The sequence below is a fragment of the Moschus berezovskii genome, chromosome 5 (assembly GCF_049115385.1).
Source record: "Moschus berezovskii isolate FMDL1 chromosome 5, NW_MosBer_1.0, whole genome shotgun sequence".
NCBI classification, from domain to species: Eukaryota; Metazoa; Chordata; class Mammalia; order Artiodactyla; family Moschidae; genus Moschus; species Moschus berezovskii.
The window spans coordinates 111,821,708-111,847,785 of NC_142464.1; the positions used below are offsets into that span (position 1 = coordinate 111,821,708).

General features: G+C 39.3%; 1 protein-coding gene across 2 annotated transcripts in view; it reads left to right on the forward strand.

Annotated features, from left to right (window-relative positions):
• Positions 1–26,078, forward strand: part of NUDT9 (nudix hydrolase 9) — a 37,326-nt gene that overhangs the window by 4,815 nt on the left and 6,433 nt on the right. The window contains exons 3-7 of one of the 2 annotated variants that reach the window (XM_055435167.2): positions 7,943–8,038; positions 11,796–11,882; positions 16,376–16,487; positions 18,222–18,368; positions 20,399–20,483. In XM_055435167.2, the coding sequence (XP_055291142.2) occupies positions 7,943–8,038; positions 11,796–11,882; positions 16,376–16,487; positions 18,222–18,368; positions 20,399–20,483 (527 nt within the window). The remainder of the gene's footprint in view (positions 1–7,942; positions 8,039–11,795; positions 11,883–16,375; positions 16,488–18,221; positions 18,369–20,398; positions 20,484–26,078) is intronic. The other variant, XM_055435168.2, reaches the window with a different exon arrangement.

Here is a 26,078-nt window from a genome sequence, read left to right on the forward strand (position 1 = left end):
CACCCCACTTCCACCAATGGACAAATTATCCAGACAGAGAATAATGAAACACAAGCTTTAATGACACAATAGACCAGATAGAATTAACTGATACTTATAGGACATTCCATCTGAAAGCAGCAGAATATACTTTCATCTCAAGTGCACATGGAATATTCTCCATGATAGATCATATCTTGGGTCACAAATCAAGCCTCGGTAAATTTAAGAAAATTGAAGTTGTATCAAGCATGTTTTCTGACTACAATACTATGAGATTAGAAATCAATTACAGGAAAAAAAGAAACTGTAAAAACATGAACGTATGGAGGCTAAATGATAGACTCCTGAGTAATGAAGAGATCAGTGAAGCAATCAAAGAGGAAATAAAAAAATACATAGAAACAAATGACAGTGAAATCAGGATGACTCAAAACCATGGGATGAAGTAAAAGCAATCCTAAGAGGGAAGTTAATAGCAATTCAGTTCTTCCTCAAGAAATGAGAAAAATCTCCAGTAAACAACTTAACATTATACCTAAAGCAGCTAGACCAAGAAGTACAAACAAAACCCAAAGTTAGTAGAAGGAAATAAATCATAGACAGAGCAGAAATAAATGAAATAGAAGTGAAGAAAACAATGGCAAAAATCAGTGAAACTAAAAGCTGGTTCTTTGAGAAGATAAAATCTATGAACTTTTAGCCAGGCTCATTAAAAAAAAAAAAAGATTCAAATCAGTAAAATTAGAAATGAAAAAAAAAAATGAAAAAAGAGAACTTACAGCTGACACCCCAGAAATACAAAGAATCATTAGAGATTACTATAAGCAACTCTGTGCCAATAAAATGGACAACCTGGAAGAAATGGACAAATTCTTAGAAAGGTACAGTCTCCCAGGACTGAAGCAGGAAGAAATAGAAAATATAGACAGACCAATCACAAGTAATGAAATTGAAACTGCAGTTAAAAATTGTCCAACAAACAAAAGTCCAGGATGAGATGGCTTCATCGGCAAAATCTATCAATCTTTTGGAGAAGAGCTAACGTCTATCCTTCTCAGACTCTTCCAAAAAATTATAGAACACTCCCACACTCATTCTGTGAGGCCATCATCTCCCTGATACCAAAACCAGACAAAGATATCACGAAAAAAGAAAATTGCAGACCAATATCACTGATAAACATAGTTGCCAAAATTTTCAACAAAATACTAGCAGCACATTAAAAGAATCATACACCCTGATCAAGTGAAATTTTTCCAAAGGATGCAAGGATTCTTCAACATATGTAAGTCAATCAGTGTGATACACCATGTTAACAAGGTAAAGAATAAAAAACATAGAATTATCTCAATAAATTCTGAAAAGCTTTTGACAAAATTCAACACCCATGAATGATAAAAACTCTCCAGAAAGTGGGCATAGAGGGAACCCACCTCACCATGATAAAGGCCATACATGAAGTGGTAAAGAACTGAAAGCATTTCCTTTAAGATCAGGAACAAGACAAGGATGTCCACTCTTGCCATTATTATTCAGTATATTTTGAAAGTCCTAACTGTGGCAGTCAGAAAGGAAAAAGAAATGAATACAAATTGAAAAGAAGTAAAACTGTCACTGTTTATGGATGATATGACTATATATAGAAAATCCTGAAGATGCCACCAGAAAATTCGAGCTAATCAATGAATTTGGTAAAATTTGTAGAATACAAAATTAACGCACGGAAATCTCTTGCATTCCTGTATACTAACAATGAAAGATCAGAAAGAGAAAGAAATAATTCCAGTTACTATTGCAACAGAAAATACAATACCTAGGAATGAACCTACATGAGGTGGTAAAGGCTTGTGGCTCAGACGGTAAAAGAATCTGCCTGTAATGCAGGAGACCTGGGTTTGATTCCTGAGTGGGGAAGATCCCCTGGAGAAGGGTATGGCAACCCACTCCAGTATTCTTGCCTGGAGAATTCCATGGACAGAGGAGCCTGGCAGGCTATAGTCCATGGGGTCACAAAGAGTTGGACATGACTGAGTGACTAACACTTTTCCTTTCAAGGAGGTACTTGAAAAAGTCCTGTATTCAGAAAACTATAAGACATTTATGAAAGAAATCAAAGGTGACACAAACAGATGGAGAGATAGACCATGTTCTTGGGTTGGAAGAATCAATATCATGAAAACGACTATACTACCTAAAGCAGTAGTTTTGATGAAAGTTTTACTTTCATTTTAGTTTTGAAGGATTTATTAACCAAAGAAACCACACATCACACAAACAATTTCAGTATTTAATAGGTTATTTGACTTAATTTCAGTATACAGTCATTAAAAGAAGAGAAATAGAAACAAAGAGAAAAGTAACGGCATGTACATCACCAAATTTGAGCCACCCAACCTCCAGACCTAGATAGTGCTGGTAAGTCCCTCATTAACAGCAATCTTGAGTCCTAATTGGGAAAAAGTCCCAGGTGGTGTGTCCACCCTGTGGGTGAGACTTCAGATTGCAGTTTTGGGGGCTTCCAATTAGAATCCCAAGCAGCAAACTGATATCATCATCAGTTTGTCCACAAAAATGCAGCTCTGGTTTTGCTGTAACTTTTTGCTGTTTGTTTCACCTTGTGAGCTATAAAGGGTAGGAAAAGTGTCTCAGGCAGTAAAGAATCCACCTGCAATGCGGGAGACCTGGGTTCAGTCCCTGGGTGGGGAGATCCCCTGGAGAGGGGAATGGCTACCTATTGTAGTATTCTTGCTTGGAGATTCCATGGACAGAGCAGCCAACTTCTTAGACCCTGGAGGTGGAAGGTGGGGTTGGGGGAAGTAGCCAGACCCTCAGGGGCTTAAGAGAATCCAAGACCCACTCCCTATCTTATCTAAAGTGCCACCTGACTTGCTTTCCTTGCAGGCAGGCACAGAATCTTTGCAGTATCCAGGGAGATCAGAGACCTGCTCTCCTCCTTTTGATGTCTGCACAAGACTTCCTCCATTTTAATTTCTCTGATAGAAGTCATTCAGTACACTCCCTATCAAATTACCAGTGGAATTTTTCACAGAATTAGAACAAAAAACTTTTTACAGTTTTTGTGGATCCATAAAAGACCCCTGATACCAAAGCAGTCTTGAGGAAGAAAAATGGACCTGGAGTAATCAGGCTCCCTGACTTCAGACTATACTACAAAGCTACAGTCATCAGGACAGTATGGTACTGGCACAAAAACAGAAATATAGATCAGTGGGACAGGATTGAAAGCCCAAAGATAAACCCACATACCTATGGTCACCTAATCTATGACAAAGAAGGCAAGAATATTCAAGGAGAAAAGACAGTCTTTTCAACAGGTGTACTGGGAAAACTGGACAGCTGCATGTAAAAGAATGAAATGAGAACACTCCCTAACACCATATATAAAAATAAAACTCAACATGGATCTAAGTGTAAGACCAGACACCAATGCAACTCTTAGAGGAAAACATAAGAAGAACATTCTTTGACATAAACTACAGGAATATCTTTTTTGACCCACTTCCTAGAATAAGGAAAATAAAAACAAATGAATGAGACCTAATTAAACTGAAGAGCTTTTGTACAGAAAAGAAAACTATAAATGAGATGAAAAAACAACCTTAGAATGGGAGAAAATATTTGCAAATGAAAGCAACCGAGAAAGGACTACCATATGACCATAATTCAAAGTCACATGCACCTGTGTTCATTGCAGCACTATTTACGGTAGCCAGACATGAAAGCAACCGAGATGTGCAACTACAGATGGATGGATAAGGAAGATGTGGTTCATGTACTCAGGGGAATACTACTCAGCCATAAACATGAACAAAATTGGGGAACATTTGTGGAGATGCGGATGGACCTAGAGTCTGTCATAGAGGGAAGTAAGTCAAAGAAAAAAGTGTCATATGTTCATGCATATATGTGGAATATAGAAAAATGGTATAGGTGATCTTATTTACAAAGCAGAAATAGAGACACACATGTAGAGAAGGGACATGTGGACACGGACTGGTGGAGAAGGGGGAGTGGGGTGAATTGAGAGGTTGGGATTGACCTATATTCACTGCTGCTGCTGCTGCTGCTAAGTCGCTTCAGTCGTGTCTGACTCTGTGCGACCCCATAGACAGCAGCCCAGCAGGCTCCCCGTCCCTGGGATTCTCAAGGCAAGAACACTGGAGTGGGTTGCCATTTCCTTCTCCAATGCGTGAAAGTGAAAAGTGAAAGTGAGGTTGCTTAGTCGTGTCCGACTAAGTGACCCCATGGACTGCAGCCCACCAGGCTCCTCCGTCCATGGGATTTTCTAGGCAAGAGTGAGTGGCTTGCCATTGCCTTCTCTGGCACTTAATTTACTAAGCTTTAAAACATGCTTTGACTACTCTATTATATCCAAATATATCTTAAGTGAATCCCGATTCTTACCACGTGTAAAATAGCTAGCTAGTGGGAAGCTGCTATATAGCACAGGGAACTCAGCTCAGAGCTCTGTGGTGACACAGATGGGTGGGATGGGAGCGGGTGGGAGAGAGTCCCAAGAGGGAGTGGGTATATGCATACATATGGCTGATTTATTTTGTTGTACAACATTGTAAAGCAGGTGTACCCTAATTAAAATAAGTACTTTGACTAAATTCAGAGAAGTGCTGTGTTTTGATTCACATTTTATGTTTATGTTTCTTTTGATAAATATAATGATAGAGTTGTAAAATGTACGGACTACAAGCTAGGCACTGTACTAAATGTTTTATAAGCAGTGTTTTATTCTTATAACTATTCTGGAAGGCAGACGGGGTTTTTATTTCTTCTTTATAGGAAATAAAACCACACAAAAAATGGAAGCACAGAAAGTTTGTCCTTTACATATCATCATGGAGCTAGTAGATGGGATAACTTGGCCTTTAACTCAGTATGACTTTAGAATTTGTGCCCTTAACTACTCTGCTAAATGGCCACTCTAGTTTTGGAATATTTTGTAAGTTTGATTTAATTGGTAAATTTATTCTAAATGTTAGTCCTCTCAAGGCATTACTTAGTCAGTTAAATAAACATTTTTGCTAGTTGGGTTGATCTAGTATTAGTCCATTTGGAGAAGGCAATGGCAAGCCACTCCAGTACTCTTGCCTAGAAAATCGCATGGACAGAGGAGCCTGGTGGGCTGCAGTCCATGGGGTCGCTACTAGTCGGACACAACTGAGCGACTTCACTTTCATTTTTCACTTTCACACATTGGAGAAGGAAATGGCAACCCACTCCAGTGTTCTTGTCTGGAGAATCCCAGGGATGGCGGAGCCTGGTCGGCTGCTGTCTATGCGGTCGCACAGAGTCGGACACGACTGAAGTGACTTAGCAGAAGCAGCAGTATTAGTTCATTAGGTTGTTAAACTTTACCAGTCACATATTGCTGTAACTTGATTTTGACCCACAGTTTCCTTATTTAATCTAGAGATGTGTTTGTGATAGTATTTGGGTTGTTAATTAATCATGAAGCCAACCTGCGGAGAAATCATTACCTGTAAATGAGTTCCATTTCCCTCATTTGAGAGTGTGCATTAATATATATTTACATGTACATTATACATACACGTGCACAATTAGTGACATTACGAGGGGCCCTGTACAGTATAAATAGAGGAAGACGAATGAGTCTTCCTTTGTTTCATTCAGTTTATTTTTTATAAGTTAAATTTGTATCACTGTCTAAATCAAGCCTTACTAATGTTAATGTTTAAATTATAACTAGATTCATACTTGCCCCCCCCTGAAAATGGCTCTCTTTATCTAAAATTTTATTCTGAAACATTTCCAACATATAAGAAATTTGAAAGAACTTTACAGGGGACGCTCATAACTCACCACTTTGATTTTCTTATTACCATTTTATTATACTTATTTCATCACATATATCGGAGAAGGCAATGGCACCCCACTCCAGTACTCTTGCCTGGAAAATCCCATGGACCGAGGAGCCTGGAAGTCTATCGGGTCACTGAGGGTTGGACACGACTGAGCAACTTCACTTTTTTCACTTTCATGCATTGGAGAAGGAAATGGCAATCCACTCCAGTGTTCTTGCCTGGAGAATCCCAGGTATGGGGGAGCCTGGTGGGCTGCCGTCTGTGGGATCACATAGAGTCAGACACGACTGGAGTGACTTAGCAAGCAAGCAAGCAAGCATCACATAAATATCCATCTATCCCTCCTTCATCCATCTTGATTTTTGATATATTGGTACATTTCTGCCTGTATACTTCAACAAGTATTTCATTAACTAGCATTCAATATTTATTTAGTTTCTTTTATTTAAAAAAAAATTTTAATGGAGTATTGTTGATTTACAGTATTGTGTTAGTTATCAGTTCATTTCAATTGCTCAGTTGTATCCAACTCTTTGTGACCCCATGGACTGCAGCACACTAGGCCTCCATGTCCATCACCAACTCCCAGAGCTTGCTCAAGCTCATGTCCATCGAGTTGATGATGCCATCCAACTATCTCATCCTCTGTCGTCCCCTTCTCCTGCCCTCAATCTTTCCCAGCATCAGGGTCTTTTCCAATGAGTCTGTTCTTCTCATCAGGTGGCCGAAGTATTGAAGCTGGAGCTTCAGCTTCAGCACAAGTCCTTCCAGCGATTATTCAGGACTGATTTCCTTTAGGATTGACTGGTTTGAATCAGTTATATATATATATATATATATACACATATATTCACTCTTTTTTAGATTCTGTTCCCATATAGGTCATTATAGAGTAAAGTTCCCTGTGCTATATTGGTGAGTTCTTATTAGTTATCTGTGTATATGTCAATCCCAATCTCCCAATTTATCACCCTTCCCCCACCCTGGTAACCATAAGTTTATTTTCTACATCTGTGACTCTGTTTCTGTTTTGTAAATAAGTTCATTTGTACCATTTTTCTTTTAAAGATTCCACATTTAATGGTGAATTTCTAGAGTCCCAAGAACATTGTAACTCTGGTTTTGTAAATTCATGATTTTCGCCATGTAATTTTATAGGTATGTTAGAAGTCTTGGGAAAATGCCTGAATCATTCAAGTTGGAAATTATTTCCAAAACAGAGCACAAGTATTTCTATGCTCTTGCTTACTGGAGTTAAAGCAAGAAAGAAAGTGAAACTTGTGTCAGAACTGCCCGTGAACTATCCAGTGCTATATAACTCTTTATTCACTGTCAGTGCAGTTATGTCAGCAGTTTCATAATGGTGAAGAAAGTAGTTTATTTATAGCTTTAAAAAATATTTTTATTGAGTGTGACATAAATGCAACAAACTATACATTTCTTAGGTGTGCAGGTGTAACTCAGTTAGATTTTATGTTTATCAAACTCTAATCCAGATCTGTGTCCAGATCAAGATCTGGAGTAGTTCCAATTTATATCTGTTTTAATCTACATCACAGTTATTATTTCCAGCTTATTATATCTATTTTAATCTGCATCATGGTTATTATGAAGTGTGTGGGGTGTTTTCATGTTTTGTGGGTTTTACTTTGATACAGATATTAATCAGTGTACATTAGAAGACATTAAAATTACTTTGAGATAGTAGACACAGCAAAATGTCAGAAGGAATCTTATTTTTAGAAGTATTTATTAATAGGAACCAGTAATTGCCATATTGTGCCCACAGACAAGTCCACTTTACTGATAGTAATGTATTCTTTTCTGTAGTATGTAGGAGCAGCTCCTGTTTGCCTGCCGTTAGTCCTGCCCCACAGGGATTACAACATAGCTTCTTGTCTTATAAGGTCTTTTGATTAAACAAAATTTTTTTGCCAGAAAGTGTTTTGAAGGAGTTAATGAGTTTGTAAGTGAAAACTAAGTTTGTAACTAAAAATTTAGTTTCAAGGATACTGGTTGTTATAAATAACTGGTTGGCATTATTAAGCTGTTGGTAGTATTGGATCATTATTTCTTATTTTGCATTGGTATTCTCATTACAGTGAAAGCAACTTCTCTCCCAAGTTTAATGAAAAGGATGGGCAGGTTGAGAGAAAGAGCCAGAATGGCCTGTATGAGGTTGAAAATGGAAGACCTAGGTAGGTACTGGGGTGGGGCATTTTGTAATAATGGGTCATGAGTTTGAGTGAACTCTGGGAGTTGGTGATGGACAGGGAGGCCTGGCGTGCTGTGATTCATGGGGTCGCAAAGAGTCGGACATGACTGCACAACTGAACTGAACTGAAAAGGTAGAAAATAATTGTCAATGAAATTTCACTTAACAGTCAAGGTAAGAAGAAAACAAATTTTATGTAAACCAAACTCAGAGTTACAACTTGGAAGACAGACTCTCAGGAAGCTCTGAGAAGTGTTCCACCTGTTAGAAGATACCGTTGTTGTTTAGTTGCTAAGTTGTGGTGAACTGTTTTGTGATCCCATAGCCCGCCAGGCTCCTCTTTCCTTAGGATTTCTCAGGCAAGAAGGGGGATGCTCCTGGCCCAGGTGTCGAACCCATATCTCCTGCATTAGCGGGTGGCTTCTTTACCATTGAGCCACCAGGGAAGCCCTGTTCAAAGGTGTATTCATACACACTTTCTAGGCAAAAGATTGTACATCAAAATGGGGTAAAATACTGATATTTTACATACGGTTCCCCAAAGATACATAGTCCGGGTGAGCATGTACAAAGCCGGCAGTGAGTCACCATGTCCCCTTGCAGAGTTGGGAGAACATGCTGTTCTTTTAAGAAGTTACATTGCTAGTGTTAGAAGAAAGGGAAAATAATGATCTTTATGGTCCAGAAAACAGTCTTGTCTTTGAGGAGGTCTGGTTAATGTGCAGATGCACCGCATGTTAGGGATGCTGGGAGAGGCCCAGATGGACACAGAGAATTTTAGGTCTAAGTTTTTGTCCTGCCTCAAAATACACGTTTTATTTTATCAGTGTAATTAACATTTATTGAGGCTTACATATGCCAGACCTTGTCTGAAAGAATTTATATATGTGATCTAATTAAATCATAATAATAACCCTGTGGGTGTATATTTTTAGTTCCATTTACAGATAAGTAGAGAAGATGCAAGTAGTTGGCATATGGTAAGTGCTGGAAGGAATTGAATGCATCTTCTTATAACTTTACCTTAAAATAGAAATAATAGCAATTGACTCTTGAACAAAATGGGGCTTAAACTACCCAGGCCCAGCTATACATGGATTCTTTCTCAGTAGTAAATATTACAGCACTACTCCATCTGAGTTTGGTTGAATACCTGGATGTGGAACCACAGATGCAGGGGACCTGTGTGTACAGACGGTGGACTAAGTTTATATGGAAGCATTGTTCAAGGGTCAGCTGTAACTGAATAAATTAACAGAAGGAAAGGGTTAAGGATTGTATTTCAGTGATTATTTATAAAATGAGATAATATTTTTAGGAATTTATCCAAATATGTAAGACTAAAAATAAAAACAACCTAACAGTTTAACGTTGTTTTTTTCTTTCGGCCATGTCGTGTGGCGAGTGGGTGGAATGTGGGAATCTTAGTTCACCAACTAGGAATCAAACCTGTGCCCGGTGGAAGCATGGAGTCTTAACCACTGGACCACCAGGAAATCCCTCTTTTTGTACTTTTAAAAGTGATTTTTCTACATAACTTGAAAATTTTCAGTTTTTCGTAAGTCATTATAAAAGGAAGAAATGTAAAAATTAGCATGCCTTCAAGAAAACAATAGAAAAATCACAGATTTGGTAATCATACTCATCACCTTGTAGAAATGCTGCAAAAGCTAAGAATATTTTTAGTTCTTCTAAAGCAAGGAAATAGTAGTGTTCCTCTCACGCCAACCTGGTCTTTCAGTTTTGCTAAATTCTTTCTTTGTTCATAGTTTACTCACTTTTCTGTGTTATTGAGTCTTTTTGAGTCAAACTTGCCTTGCATTTGACTTACTCCTTAAGTTCTCTTCTGGGCTAAATATATTAGAAGATATGTACACATAATAAAGGACAGAAAAGGCAAAGGAAAGATCGCCTATTGTTTTAGTCAAGACCTTCTGACTAACAGAAACCAACTCTAGCTTGCCTTAGTAAAAAAGTGAACTTTACTCCAGGCCTATAGAATCATCTCAGGAATCCAAAGCAGAAATGCAGCTAACTTTAGAAAAGAGTAGAGTTTGGAAATCCAGTAGAACTGTCTCTCTGCCTTATGTCTGCTTTCCTTTATATGTTGCCTTTGTTTTGCTTTTTCTGCAAATAGCTTTCTCTGTTGCTCAGGCAGTAGGGTAATCTGTATGTCTTTTCTACAGCTTCTAGTTTATCAGTTACAGGTGTGGTCATTTTCTCTCTTAATATTGGCTTTGATTATTTGTATTCAAGGGTGTATGGTTACATGGAATAAAACATAGTTACTGACCAACCTGGCCGAGTGTCTTGCCTTTCTGTTTTTATTTGCAAGTCTTGCTGAAATATTTGAGTCCAGTATAAAACAATATAAAGATTGACTCAATTTTAAAAACAGTCGCGAGGAAGAGCAAAATAAAATAGAGTGGCTGGGACTTCCCTGGGGGCGTAGTGGTTGAGAATCCACCTGCCAGTGCAGGGAACATGAGTTCGATCCCTGGTCCAGGAAGATCCCAAATGCTGTGGAACAACTAAACCTGTGACCTACAACTTCTGAGCCCGCGTGCTGCAGCCACTGGAGCTCCTGTACCTAGAGCCCATGCTCCGCCACAAGAGAAGCCACTGAAATGAGAAGCCTGAGCACTGCAGAGGAGAGTAGCCCCTGCGTGCAGCAACTGGAGAAAGCCCCTGCAGCAGCAAAGACCCAGTGCAACCATAAATAAAAATATAGTTTAAAAACAAGCTGAAAGGGAAGATTTGACAAGTTGTTTATTTACTTTCACATACTAGGAGGGCCACAGATATTAAATAGATAAGATTGCAGATTAGGGCATTTCATTTTACATAATGAAAGTTAAACATTTAAGGAATATTGACTGGAAGAAAATTACTCAGGCATGAGTATGCCCTGTTTATCTGATAGACTTTTAAACATTGGGTTGTGGCATTAGGTTAAATAGTTGTTGGCATTTTTATAAAATTGTTTTTAAAAATTGAATTTGGTATATTTGAAATCTTGAAATATTAAGTATTTCTACTTCATTATATGCTGTGTGCTGTGGGCTAAGTCGCTTTAGTCATGTCCAACTCTGTGCAGTCTTTATGGACTCTAGCCTGCCAGGCTCCTCTGTCTATGGGATTCTCCAGGCAAGTATACTAGAGTTGCCATGGGTTGCCATGCCCTTCTCCAGGGGATCTTTGCAACCCAGGGGTGGAACCTGTGTCTCTTATGTCTGCCTTCATTGGCAGGCAGTTCTTTACCACACGCACCTCCTGGGAAGCTATCATTATATGCTACACAATATCTATTACTAATAATAAAAATCTAGAACCCACTATGAAAGAAATGGACTTTAAAATGTAATCAAAACTATATGAGTGAGACTGGTTGTAAGAGAGTGGAGTATGAAAAGAGGATGATGAGAAAGGGAGAAGTGTGGATATACTGGATAAAGCTTTGCTGTTGCCGAGTTAGACTGTGATTAGGTACAGAGCATTTCAGCCTTCCAGATTTAAAACAACTTTGGAAATGTGATCCTCCTCCTGGATCAAGCCCAGGCATGAAAGAAAAGTTAAATAACACTAAAGAAATACGTACTTTGAGTGTCAAATCTGTAGCAGTGCTACTGGATTTGTGTGGAGATCTTATTTCCCTCTTAGTACCTTGTTTTGGGCCATATCAAGTTTGGTTCAAAAAGATGAGTACATTTAGTTGGTTTTGTGGTTTTTTGTTTTTCCAGAAATCCTGCAGGACGGACTGGACTGGTTGGCCGGGGGCTTTTGGGGCGATGGGGCCCCAATCATGCTGCAGATCCTATCATAACCAGGTAAGAGCCAAAAACACATTTCAGTAACAGACAAGTAATTGGAAAAATACAGACGAGTCCCTTGGACTACAAAGAGATCCAACCAGTCCATTCTAAAGATCAGTCCTGTGTGTTCATTTGAAGGACTGATGCTAAAGCTGAAACTCCAATACTTTGGCTACCTCATGCGAAGAGTTGACACTGGAAAAGACTCTGATGCTGGGAAAGGTTGGGGGCGGGAGGAGAAGGGGACGACGGAGAATGAGATGGCTGGATGGCATCACCAGCTCGATGGACATGAATTTGAGTGAACTCCGGGAGTTAGTGATGGACAGGGAGGCCTGGCGTGCTGTGATTCATGGGGTCACAAAGAGTCGGACACGACTGAGCGACTGAACTGAACTGAACCATGTTTTTACATGTCCATCGTATACATATGCAAATGTATGTATGCATATGTATGTGTTTATATATCTAGTTATCCCTTGATATTTTAGGGAATTGGTTTTCGAAGAGGCCCCTGTGCCTCAAGCAGGTAGCAAAATCTGGATATTCAGGTCGCTTACATAAAATGGAATAGTATGGTTGACCCATCTTATCAGTGGGTTCCGCATCTGTGGATACAGAGTTGACTGCATGTGTGTGTGTTTGTGTCGACATATACACAGGCATATATATATGTGTGTGTGTGTGTATGTATGCAACCTTGAAATTAAAAGACGCTTGCTCCTTGGAAGAAAAGCTATGACAAAGCTGGACAGCATATTAAAAAGCAGAGACATTACTTTGCCAACAAAGGTCAGTCTAGTCAAAGCAGTGGTTTTTCCATTAGTCATGTGTGAATGTGACAGTTGGACTATAAAGAAAGCTGATCACCGAAGAATTGATGCTTTTGAACTGTGGCGTTGGAGAAGACTCTTGAGAGTCCCTTGGACTGCAAGGAGATCCAACCAGTCCATCCTAAAGGAGATGAGTCCTGGGTGTTCATTGGAAGAACTGATGTTGAAGCTGAAACTCCAAAACTTTGGCCACCTGATGAAGAACAGACTCATTTGAAAAGACCCTGATGCTGGGAAAGATTGAGGGCAGGAGGAGAAGGGGACAACAGAGGATGAGATGGTTGGATGGCATCACCAACTCAATGGACGTGAGTTTGGGTAGGCTCCGGGAGTTGGTGATGGACAGGGAGGCCTGGCGTGCTGTGGTTCATGCGGTCGCAAAGAGTTGGACATGACTGAGTGACTGAACTGAACTGAACTGAGCTGAGCTGGCTTTTCTTGCTTTCGGTCTTGATCACCTCCAAACCAACTTCCAAACTTTTTCACAGAGAGTGAGTTTTCTAAAATACAAATTGGTAACAGCTTTTAACCTGCTTTAAAACGTTCTCTGGCTCTCTAAGCAGATGAATTTGATGAATTCTTTGCCTACTTCTTCAACCTCATAATCCGTCTTTCCGTCACTGGTGTTCATACTGCCGTGTATACTTTCAGTTTCTTGAATACATTATTTTATTTTTATAACTTTGTTTCCTCCCTCTGCTTCCTTAAAGTCAGATTTGTCTTATACTAATTGTTCTTTCGTTTCTAGCTAACTGTACTCATCAAGCTGTCAGTCTTACAGTTTATTCACCTCCATGTCTAGCTCCTCTGCTAGGCTGTGAACTCTTTTAGGGGGAATTATGGGTTAGATCAATGCAAAGAAATAGAGGAAAACAACAGAGTAGGAAAAACAAGAGATCTCTTCAAGAAAATTAGAGATTCCAAGGGAACATTTCATGCAAAGATGGGCTCGATAAAGGACAGAAATGGTATGGACCTAACAGAAGCAGAAGATATTAAGAAGAGGTGGCAAGAATACACAGAAGAACTGTACAAAAAAGATCTTCACGATGAAGATAGTCATGATAATCTGATCACTGACCTAGATCCAGACATCTTGGAATGTGAAGTCAAGTGGGCCTTAGAAAGCATCACTACGAACAAAGCTAGTGGAGGTGATGGAATTCCAGTTGAGCTATTTCAAATCTTGAAAGATGATGCTATGAAAGTGCTGCACTCAATATGCCAGCAGATTTGGAAAACTCAGCAGTGGCCACAGGACTGGAAGAGGTCAGTCTTCATTCCAATCCCAAAGAAAGGCAATGCAAAAGAATGCTCAAACTAACGCACAATTGCACTCATCTCACACGCTAGTAAAGTCATGCTCAAAATTCTCCAAGCCAGGCTTCAGCAATATGTGAACCGTGAATTTCCAGATGTTCAAGCAGGTTTTAGAAAAGGCAGAGGCACCAGAGATCAAATTGCCAACAACTGCTGGATCATGGAGAAAGCAAGAGAGTTCCAGAAAAACATCTATTTCTGCTTCATTGACTATGCCAAAGCCTTTGACTGTGTGGATCACAATAAACTGTGGAAAGTTCTGAAAGAGATGGGAATCCCAGACCACCTGACCTGCCTCTTGAGAAACCTGTATGCAGGTCAGGAAGCAACACTCAGAACTGTACATGGAACAACAGACTGGTTCCAAATAGGAAAAGGAGTACGTCAAGGTTGTATATTGTCACCGTGCTTTTTTAACTTATATGCGGAGTACATCATGAGGAACGCTGGGCTGGAAGAAGCACAAGCTGGAATCAAGATTGCCGGGAGAAATATCAATAACCTCAGATATGCAGATGACACTACCCTTATGGCAGAAAGTGAAGAGGAACTAAAAAGCCTCTTGATGAAAGTGAAAGAGGAGAGTGAAAAGGTTGGCTTGAAGCTCAACGTTCAGAAAACGAAGATCATGGCATCTGGTCCCATCACTTCATGGGAAATAGATGGAAAAACAGTGGAGATAGTGTCAGACTTTATTTTTTGGGGCTCCAAAATCACTGCATATGCTGATTGCAGCCATGAAATTAAAAGACGCTTACTCCTTGGAAGGAAAGTTATGACCAACCCTGATAGTATATAAAAAAGCAGAGACATTACTTTGCCAACCAAGGTCCGTCTAGTCAAGGCTATGGTTTTTCCCGTGGTCATGTATGGATGTGAGAGTTGGACTGTGAAGAAAGCTGATCACCAAAGAATTGATGCTTTTGAACTGTGGTGTTGGAGAAGACTCTTGAGAGTCCCTTGGACTGCAAGGAGATCCAACCAGTCCATTCTAAAGGAGATCAGTCCTGGGTATTCATTGGAAGGACTGATGCTAAAGCTGAAATGGCAATACTTTGGCCACCTCATGCGACAAGTTGACTCACTGGAAAAGACTCTGATGCTGGGAAAGGTTGGGGGCGGGAGGAGACGGGGACGACCGAGAATGAGATGGCTGGATGGCATCACCGACTCTGTGGACATGAGTTTGAGTGAACTCCGGGAGTTGGTGATGGACAGGGAGGCCTGGTGTGCTGTGATTCATGGGGTCGCGGAGAGTCGGACATGACTGAGCGACTGAACTGAACTGAACTGATGGGTTAGTTGGGGCTTCCTTGATAGCTCAGTTGGTGAAGAATCTGCCTGCAGTGCAGGAGACCTGGGTTCAGTCCCTGCGTTAGGAAGATGCCCTGGAGAAGGGAAAGGCTACCCTCTCCAGTATTCTGGCCTGGAGAATTCCATGGACTGTATAGTCCATGAGGTCACAAAGAGTCAGACATGACTGAGTGCTTTCACTTTTACTGGTTAGATGTAGTGTTCAGCCACGTTATAAAGAAACTTGGACACTCATATCTAAGCTGGTGTATTTTAGTCTCAGGCAGAGTGAAGATTAGATTGTAGACTTTCTGTTTTGGTTTTGTACTGCAAGTCCAAGCTCTTCATCTTTGCCTAAGAGACTGTTAGAACTATTCTTAACATTTGGCAGGGGGAGGTAGATGTGATGTAGGGAAGGGGAAAGGGAGATTTATCAACATCTTCTGGAAGGAGTCTCTGATTACAAAAAGCACATTTTGAAATTAATGTTAACCTTGATGCTTTAAAAATATGCAATTAAACTTGAAATATAAAATGAAAGGATAAAGTGAGATTTCTTTTATCCAAAAAGGGGATAAAGATTGAGAAGCATTTTTTTTTGAGACCACCCAAACCTGTATCACATAATCTTCTTTTCTGAAAATAGGGTGAACTGTTAAAAGCAATTATTGCAGATCTTTTTCACTACTTATATTAATAATTCTTAAAAAGGATCCTTAGATAAAAAAATAAGAAACTCTTAATAACCCTTCCTTTAAATTCTGTTCTGCCTTAAAATCTTTTTGATAAATTTTACTTTAGGAAAAACTATATCTCGAATTTTTATTATGGAGACTATAATATACTTTATGAAAAGTAGACATTTGTCTTGGCTTGTAATAGTGCTAAATAAAGAGTATTTTTAGTGCAAAACAATATTCTTTATAAAACTAGCTGATTTGGGGTAAATTTCTATACACTCTGTTATAAAGAAAAATACATCTTTATATTTTTGTCTTAAGCTTGATTTAAGACCTTGATCTTTGTTCTGAATCATTTATGATCTTACATTACTGTTTATAGGTGGAAAAGGGATAGAAGTGGAAATAAAATCACCCATCCCATTTCTGGGAAAAACATCTTACAGTTTGTTGCAATAAAAAGGAAAGACTGTGGAGAATGGGCAATCCCAGGGGTAAGCATGAAAATAAAGTCAGATCAATGTTTTAAGTTCTTTTTAGTTGCTTTACTCATATAATGCAAGGTTATTGCATATGGATCTTTTCTCCTCCCTTGAGTCTCTTCCCTCCCTAGTTCAATTAGTAATTCCTTTGCAGTGAAGTATCATTGTTAATGACAAACATAGAATAATACAACAAAGCTGTTAGAATCTGAGTCTTAATTCTAAAACCCTTGAGAAACAACATGGACTTTGATGTTAGACCTGGGCTTGTGTTTTAGCCTTTCCACTTGGAGCTGAGTGCTGTGGAGTTCAGACCTTTGTCCTAAAAATAATTATATCTGTTTCATAGGATGATTAGAGAGAGCATTTAAAGCAATAATGCTGAGTCTTGTCCTAGAACCCATCCCCTACTCTAAGACCAAGGTAACATTTTCAGTATTTTGATAAAAGATAACACATTACTTACTATTCCTTATAGTTTTTTAAGTTTGTATAATATCATCTGGAAGAGTATACTTTTATTGAGTTCACATCAGTAGTATTTCAAGTGGCTTTAAAAGGATGTGTATGTGTTCAAGAGCAGGTTTTATATTTTATGCTGTATTGTGAAATGGAGATAGTTTGGTAAGAGGATGACTCGTCATATACACATTCTGCTATCTGCAAGAATGGTTTCTTTCTTTGTAGGGTCAAATGGAAAAAAAATGAAGATTGTAGCTGACTGTAATAAAAGCTTAGGCTAATTATTACGAGCCAAGTAAACTTCACTCATGCTGAATGTAAAATACAATGATAGCATCATCACAGGATCTTCCATTTTTATTGTCATTTGAAATTCTGATCAGTCAGGGAACTGTTGTTGTTGAATATAATTTTGAGAGTCATTCATCTCAGTGTATTTAGAGCATCCAAGGATACGGCAGAACTACATGAACAAGCATCCCTGTCTTCTTGGTGCTCACACTCCAATGAGGGATACCTTACAACATAAATAAGTTATTGTATGTTAGAAGGTGATAAGTACTAAGAAATCAAAAGCAGGGAAGGGGACGAGGAAGTGTTGGGAGAGCTTGCAATTTTAGCTAGAGGGTGGTTATAGAAGATCTCCTGAGAGAAGGTGACATCAAAGTGAAGATCTGGAGGAGGTGAACAAGTGACCCATGTGGAATCTGGGGAAGGCGTCTTTAGGTAGAAGTAATAGCAGTTGCAAAGGCCTTAAGGTTGGGATATGCCTGGCACGTCCTAGGAACATTGAGGAGGTCACTGTGGCTGGAATGGAATGGCCAGTGGGGAAAGCATCAGTTTGTTGTATTCTTTCTTGCCTCCAGCCCTTCCTTCTGTAGCCTGACTTTGGAAAATACCAGGAAAGGAGTCTGACAGGCTCAGTTATCATAGGCTAACCTTGGACCATTTACTGTGGTTGAGTATATATATGGTTGATACCCTGCTAAGCTGCTGCTTCTAGAAACAAATGATTTAGAAAAGAACATATTACAGAAGATTATGGGCAGATAGAGCAACATATCCCTGGAGAAGGAAATGGCAACCCACTCTGGTATTCTTGCCTGGGAAATCCCATGGACAGAGGAGCCTGGCGGGCTACAAAACGTTGGGTTGCAAGAGTCAGACACAACTGGGCGCCTAAACCACCACAGAACAATATATGTCCACTGTATCAGTCAGTAAATCTTTATTGATTGAATTAAAGCTTTTTCCTTTTTTTTTAAACAAAAATATGACTCTCAGGGGATGGTGGATCCAGGAGAGAAGATTAGTGCCACACTGAAAAGAGAATTTGGTGAGGAAGCTCTCAACTCCTTACAGAAATCCAGTGCTGAAAAGAGAGAATTACAGGAAAAGTTGCACAAGCTCTTCAGCCAGGAACATCTAGTGGTAAGAAATGATTTCTAAGAAGGATTTAGTCCTGGGGATTAATGAAAATTACTTAAAATTCACCTGAAAATCTGGTAGATTATTCTCTGAAAAAAGTGAAGTACCTGTATATTTGAAATACATGTTTATAAAACAAATTAAATTGTAGCTCTTCTCTGTGAACAGATTCCTACGTAAATTTTTATAGCCCAACTTTACATCATTTATTATAATACATTTTTTCCTTATAGTTTTTCATTAGACTCTGTGTGCACTAATGTGATACTGAGTTCACCCATCTAACAGTAAATCTTTTCTGTTTTTAAAAAATTTGCAAGAATTCAGCTTTTTTGAAAAGACATTTACATTTTAACTTATGTTGTTCAGAGCTTTTCTCATTTATAACAGTTTAAGTCTCATGTCTGTGTTGCTTATGTATCCTTTGTGATCTAAAAAAATCACTATAAGGTATATGTGCACTAGTAATAAGGAGAAGAATGGATTTTCTTTTTTTGTAGCTGTTGGCTTTTGTTTGATGTGCTTTGTTTTCTTCCTAGAATTAAGATTTCTTAATTGTTTATATTGTCTGGGTTTTGGGTCACGTTTGTGTCAGATGGCTGGATCCAAGTCTTTTCATGTGTTAAGAGCTTAAATATTAGTCTTTACTAACCTTGTTTATAGATCTTTGTTTAACTAGAAGAATCTATCTTTGTATGTCTAAAACTGTAATCATGGAAATTGTTTTTAAATTGGCGCATAATTGCTATACAGCGTTGTGTTGGTTTCTGCTGTATAGTGGTGTGAATCAGCTATATGTATACATGTGTCCCCCGCTTGAGTCTCCCTCTCACACCCCCCGCAGAAATTTTTGAAACAGAAACACATTTACATGAAGAGCCTTAAAAAAATCATATGGCCCAAATATGATTATTCTCACATTCCGAAATTAGAATGTGAGGTGTTGAAGGTTTTGTGAATGTTAGAGCTACCTCAGAACATTCTTAATTGTTTCCTGGGAAATTTATTTATTTAAAAAAATATTTTGTTCTTTTGATGCTATTATAAATGGAATCACTTTACTTTCTTAATTTCATTTTCACATTGACTTTTTTTGGCCACTTTTTCTTTTTGAGGAATCTTAATTCCCCGACAAGTGGTTGAACCTGGGCCCTGGTGAAGGCACCAAGTCCTAACCACTGGACCACCAGGGAATTCCCTCCCTGGGACATTTAGAACAAACATATGGAATGTTACATTAAAGGATCTATTCAGAAAACAAAGGTCATGGCATCTGGTCCCATCACTTCATGGGAAATAGATGGGGAAACAGTGTCAGACTTTATATTTTTGGGCTCCAAAATCACTGTGGATGCTGATTGCAGCCATGAAATTAAAAGACGCTTACTCCTTGGAAGGAAAGTTATGACCAATCTAGATAGTATATTAAAAAGCAGAGACGTTACTTTGCCAACAAAGGTCCGTCTAGTCAAGGCTGTGGTTTTTCCCAGGGTCATGTATGGATGTGAGAGTTGGACTGTGTAGGAAGCTGATTGCCGAAGAATTGATGCTTTTGAACTGTGGTGCTGGAGAAGACTCTTGAGAGTCCCTTGGACTGCAAGGAAATCCAACCAGTCCATTCTAAAGGAGATCAATCCTGGGTGTTCATTGGAAGGACTGATGCTAAAGCTGGAGCTCCAATATTTTGGCCACCTCATGCGACGAGTTGACTCACTGGAAAGGAGTCTGATGCTGGGAGGGATTGGGGGTAGGAGGAGACGGGGACAACAGAGAATGGGATGGCTGGATGGCATCACCGACTCTGTGGACATGAGTTTGAGTGAACTCCGGGAGTTGGTGATGGACAGGGAGGCCTGGCGTGTTGTGGTTCATGGAGTCGCAAAGAGTCGGACATGACTAAGCGACTGAACTGAACTGAAATGTGCATTGTTTTGCAGCAGATATTTCTGATTCTGAAAAAGGCAGCATGTTCTGCTCTACCCATTCCTTTCACCCTATGCTTTTTTTTTCATCTGTCTCCTTTTGAAAAATAGATATATAAAGGTTATGTTGATGATCCTCGAAACACTGATAATGCCTGGATGGAGACAGAAGCTGTGAATTATCATGATGAAACAGGTAATGTTACTAATGTTTATTAAACTAACTGAATTAGTGGATCAATTTAAGTCAAGCAGCCTACTAGGACACAATTAAATCTGGACTATTTCAGTATTTTAAGTCAATCATCTAGTGATTATAGAAGTATATTTGTATGAAATCAGATTGTTGATATTAAAATAATATGTTAAAAAAAATGAAAGAATATGTAGAAGAAAGCTTTAAAAGTGTTACCAGTAACAAATCTCCTTTAATCCATTGGTAGCATATAAAATTAAGGTTAAAATTATAAACTAATTATGTGCCTGAAAGTTGTCAAATTGTTTGAGTCCATTTGTAGGAAACAAAAGCAAAAGCAACTGGAGATTTGGGTAGGAAGTATGGGTATAATAAAGGAAATGGGATTTATGTCTGTCTTAATGTTTGAAATAATTTTGTAATAAGCGTGTATTCTTAAAATGCAAAATAATACCAAAAAATTCCAACTGTTGAACAAACTTCAAATGGATGATTTTTTTTCTGGTCAGTGGATTTAAAAAATTTAGCAGGTGGGTAGAAATCTGTTATAAAAAGAAAGGGGCAATCTGCTATTTAGAAAATTAATTGGGATTTTGATATATGTTGAGTGGCTTCTCTTGAAACATTTTATTGCTAAATTGGATGACCTTTTAGATACTTTGTTTTCATCTTCTGTAGCATAATGAAGTGGTACCATATCAGAGAAACAATTGTTCTATTGATGGTTCCTTTCTGAGCTGAACTGTTGCTGGAAACATGGAGGGAGAGAGACTGGTCACGTCTGAGGTCTCCGGCGAGTCCCTGGGATGGACTGCCAAGTGAGAGTCCTTGGCTTCGTGCAGGAAGGGGAATTCAAGAGTGAGCTGAAGTCGAGTGAACACAGATTTTTTTCAGGGAGGTACACACTCCATAGACAGAGTGTAGGCTGTCTCATAAAGCAAGAGACTCTGGAATATGGGGTGTTTGGTTTTTGGGCTGGGTAACTTCATAGGATAATGAGTGGGAGAATTATTCCAGCTATTTTGGAAAAGGGGGAAGGAATTTCCAGGGATTGGATCACACTCACTTTTTGACCTTTTATGGTTAGCCTCAGAACTGTCCTGACTCCTGTGGGTGTATCATTTAGCATATGCTGATGTATTATAATGAACATGTAATGTGGCTCAAGATCTAGTCTGCCATCTTGGGCCTAGTTGGGTTTAACCAGTTTATATTGTGTTCTCAATGGCTTTATCATTCTTTTAAAGGTTGTGCCTTTCCCCTTTCCTGTCTCAGCATCTGTTCAGTTCAGTCACTCAATTGTGTCCGACTCCTTGCAACCCCATGAGTCACAGCACGCCAGGCCTCCCTGTTCATCACCAACTCCTGGAGTTCACTCAAACTCATGTCCATCAAGTCGGTGATGCCCTTCAGCCATCTCATCCTCTATTGTCCCCTTCTCTTCGTGCCCCCTGTCCCTCCCAGCATCAGGGTCTTTTCCAGTGAGTCAACTCTTCGCATGAGGTGGCCAAAGTATTAGAGATTCAGCTTTAGCATCAGTCCTTCCAATGAACACCCAGGACTGATCTCCTTTAGGATGGACTGGTTGGATTTCCTTGCAGTCCAAGGGACTCTCAAGAGTCTTCTCCAACACCACAGTTCAAAAGCATCAATTTTTCGGCGATCAGCTTTCTTCACAGTCCAACTCTCACATCCATACATGACCACTGGAAAAACCATAGCCTTGACTACTAGACAGACCTTTGTTGGCAAAGTAATGTCTCTGCTTTTTAATATGCTGTCTAGGTTGGTCATGACTTTCCTTCCAAGGAGTAAGCGTCTTTTAATTTCATGGCTGCAATCACCATCTGCATGATTTTGGAGCCCCAAAAATAAAGTCTGACACTGTTTCCACTGTTTCCTCATCTATTTCCCTTGAAGTGATGGGACCAGATGCCATGATCTTAGTTTTCTGAATGTTGTCTCAGTATAACCTTGTGCAAATCACATGTTCTCTTGGACTCAGTTTTTTCCTTATAAAATGGGCTGCAACTAGATTTGTCACTTTTACATTCTTGCTGAACTTGGGGAAACTCCCAGCACAAATTTCATTACTTCTATACAACAACTCTTACCAACGTATTAGAACAATTCATTTTGGTATTAAGAACTTAAATATTTCAGAAGGAAAAATAATGCATATGTAATTTAGAAGCAGGTCTCTGCAACTTAAGTACTGATACATTAGTTATTTTTGAAGTTAAAAAACAATGACTAATTCTCTAGTGGTTGATTATATAGTGTCTGAGTTGTTCAAATCACTGTTTTCACTGTTTCATTCTTTCTCTAAACGTAAAAAAATTTTCGCAGTCCGATAATTTCAAATCTCTGCCATATCTAAGTCTGATTCTGATCCTTTGTCTCCTCAGACTGTCATCTTTGCCTTTTAGCACGCCTTCTAGTTTTTTTGGAAGGTGAACATGATGTATCTAGTAAAAGGGACTGAGGCAAATAGACCTCAAGTGTGAGGTTTTATGTTTGTCTAAACTTTTCACTTTCACACATTGGAGAAGGAAATGGCAACCCACTCCAGTGTTCTTGCCTGGAGAATCCCAGGGACGGGGGAGCCTGGTGGGCTTCCGTCTATGGGGTCACACAGAGTCAGACACGACTGAAGTGACTTAGCAGCAAACATAGCTAGGAGTTAGGCTATACTTATTATTTGCTGTAATTGTAGGTGTCAGAGACCAAAATTACCTCCCAATGTTTTTTTCTTTTGCCTCCTTTCATCTTTTGATTTCCCTGCTGCTGCTAAGTCCGACTCTGTGTGACCCCATAGAGGGAAGCCCACCAAGCTCCCCCGTCCCTGGGATTCTCCAGGCAAGAACACCGGAGTGGGTTGCCATTTCCTTCTCCAATGTGTGAAAGTGAAAAGTGAAAGTGAAGTCGCTCAGTCGTGTCCGACCCCTAGCGACCCCACGGACTGCAGCCTACCAGGCTGCTCCATCCATGGGATTTTCTAGGCAAGAGTACTGGAGTGGCTTGCCATTGCCTTCTCCATTGATTTCCCTAGAGACTACTTAAGTAAGGTTTGAGCCACGCAGTTCTTTCAGTTAATGCTCCCTTGTTATTTTATGGAATCTCTATTGCTGTGGGTGGTTAAGTTGGGAGCGACACTAAAAGTTCAGCTTTCTGAGCTAGTGCCAGATCGAATCTCAGAGACAGAGTTTTGGGTGAAGTTGTCATGTATAGATGTGAGAGTTGGACTGTGAAGAAAGCTGATCGCCGAAGAATTGATGCTTTTGAATTGTGGTGTTGGAGAAGACTCTTGAGAGTCCCTTGTACCGCAAGGAGATCCAACCAGTCCATTCTAGGGGAGATCAGTCCTGGGTGTTCATTGGAAGGACTGATGCTAAAGCTGAAACTGCAATACTTTGGCCACCTCATGGGACGAGTTGACTCACTGGAAAAGACTCTGATGCTGGGAAAGGTTGGGGGCGGGAGGAGAAGGGGACGACCGAGAGTGAGATGGCTGGATGGCATCACCGACTCTGTGGACATGAGTTTGAGTGAACTCCGGGAGTTGGTGATGGACAGGGAGGCCTGGCGTGCTGTGATTCATTGGGTCGCGGAGAGTCGGACATGACTGAGCGACTGAACTGAACTGAACAGCATAGTTTTATTGCTTTGCCAGGCAAAGGGGGACATAACAGGCCCTTGTGCATATTCAAGAAGAGTTGTTGATTTTCAGTTTGTTTGTTTGTTTTTGGTGTGAAAATGGGAGTGATGATTTGCAAACTCTTTGAATGTCAGACATATAAACTTTACAACTTTTTAAAATTTCGCTTTGTGTAGTTTATTAGTTGACCAGAGGGCAGTATACTTTTCAGATGTTATTGGATCTGATAAAGAGCGTGTTGGAGAGCATTGTTATTTAGATAATCATTTTAACTTTTAGATTCAGATTTACTTCTTAATTCTGGTTCTCCATTGGTTATCGTTTATTGTATTTGCCATGAAGGTACACAAAGAGCTGTCATTTTAGCACTGGGATTTAGAAACCTTTGTGCTGAAATGGGCTTCCCTTGTGGCTCAGACGGTAAAGAATCCTCCTGCAATGTAGGAAACCTGCATTTGATCCCTGGGTTGGGAAGATCCCTTGGAGAAGGGAATGGCAATCCACTCCAGTATTCTTGCCTCGGAAATCCCATGTACAGAGGAGCCTGGCGGGCTATAGTCCATGGGGTCACAAAGAGTCGGACATGACTGAGTGACTAACACATTCTCTTTCATGTGCTAAACTATTCGATTGATTCTTTTAAGAAGCAGTGTTATTATTTTATTATTACAAATGTAATCATTATAAAGGATATGTGTGTTTATAATGAGTTATTTAGAAAATAGGTGACATAAAGTGGAAACAGTTTTAAAGCAGCAGTTATTTCATTTCCCGAAGATAATGACTGTTAACATTTTGATTTATTTTCTTCCAGATTTGTATAGCTGTTTTTAAAGTAAAAATGGGCTAACACTCTACATTTTATTTTGTTACTTACAATTTCACTTAATATATTAATACATTATGCACATATTTCCATGTCAGTATGTGGAGAGCTTCTTCACTTTTAATGATTATATGAGAGTCCAGTGGACTCTTGTCATCTATTTAGTCTGTGCCCTCTCAATGGAAAGTTTGGTTATGTCCTCTTTTTCCTCTTTGTTTATAAACAGTGTTGTCTTGAATACTTCAATAAGCTTGTCATTTCCTTAGGGTAAGTCCTTTGAAGTGAAATTATTCGGTTGTTTATGGTCTCCCTAGTGCCTCTTACAGAGTCTGGTGCATGAGAGGCAATCTGATATTTGTTGCATGAATGCTTATCAAAGAGCACTTGCTTTTTAAAAGCTCTTGATAAATACTGCCAAACTGTCCTACAGAAATATGCCATTTAGATTGCGAATTGTGATTGAAAACGTTTTATTTTTAATTTTTGATAATTATAAATATTTTAATAAATATAAGTATATGGTTTCTGATTTGGTGTAATACTTGGAAAAGTGTACTTACCTTATGACTCTAAACTGAGTCATTTATAATTGTTTTCTTTCATTTTTTTAATGTTTAAATCTAATCCCTCTGGAATTTTGACGTGAGGTTTCATGTTTATTTAATGTTAACTTTTTTTTTTAAAGAGTAATATTTTTACTTATAAAAGAGAAAAGCTGGACTTCCCTGGTGGTCCAGTGGTTATCTACCTGTCAATACAGGCAACGTGGGTTCAGTCCCTGGTCTGGGATGATCCCACATGCCGTGGAGCAGCTAAGCCCACACTCCGCAACAAAAACAACCCCCGCAGTGAGAAGCCCATGCTCAGTGACGAAGAGTAGCCCTCACTTGTCACAACTAGAGAAAGCCGGTGCAGAGCAACGAATACCTAAATGCAGCCATAAATTGTTGTTCAGCCGCTCAGTCACGTCTGACTCCTTGCGACCCCATGGACTGCAGCCATAAATACATAAATAAATAGAGTGGTGTTGGAGAAGACTCTTGAGAGTCCCTTGGACAGCAGGGAGATTCAACAAGTCATTCCTAAAGGAAATGAGTCCTGGCCACTTGAT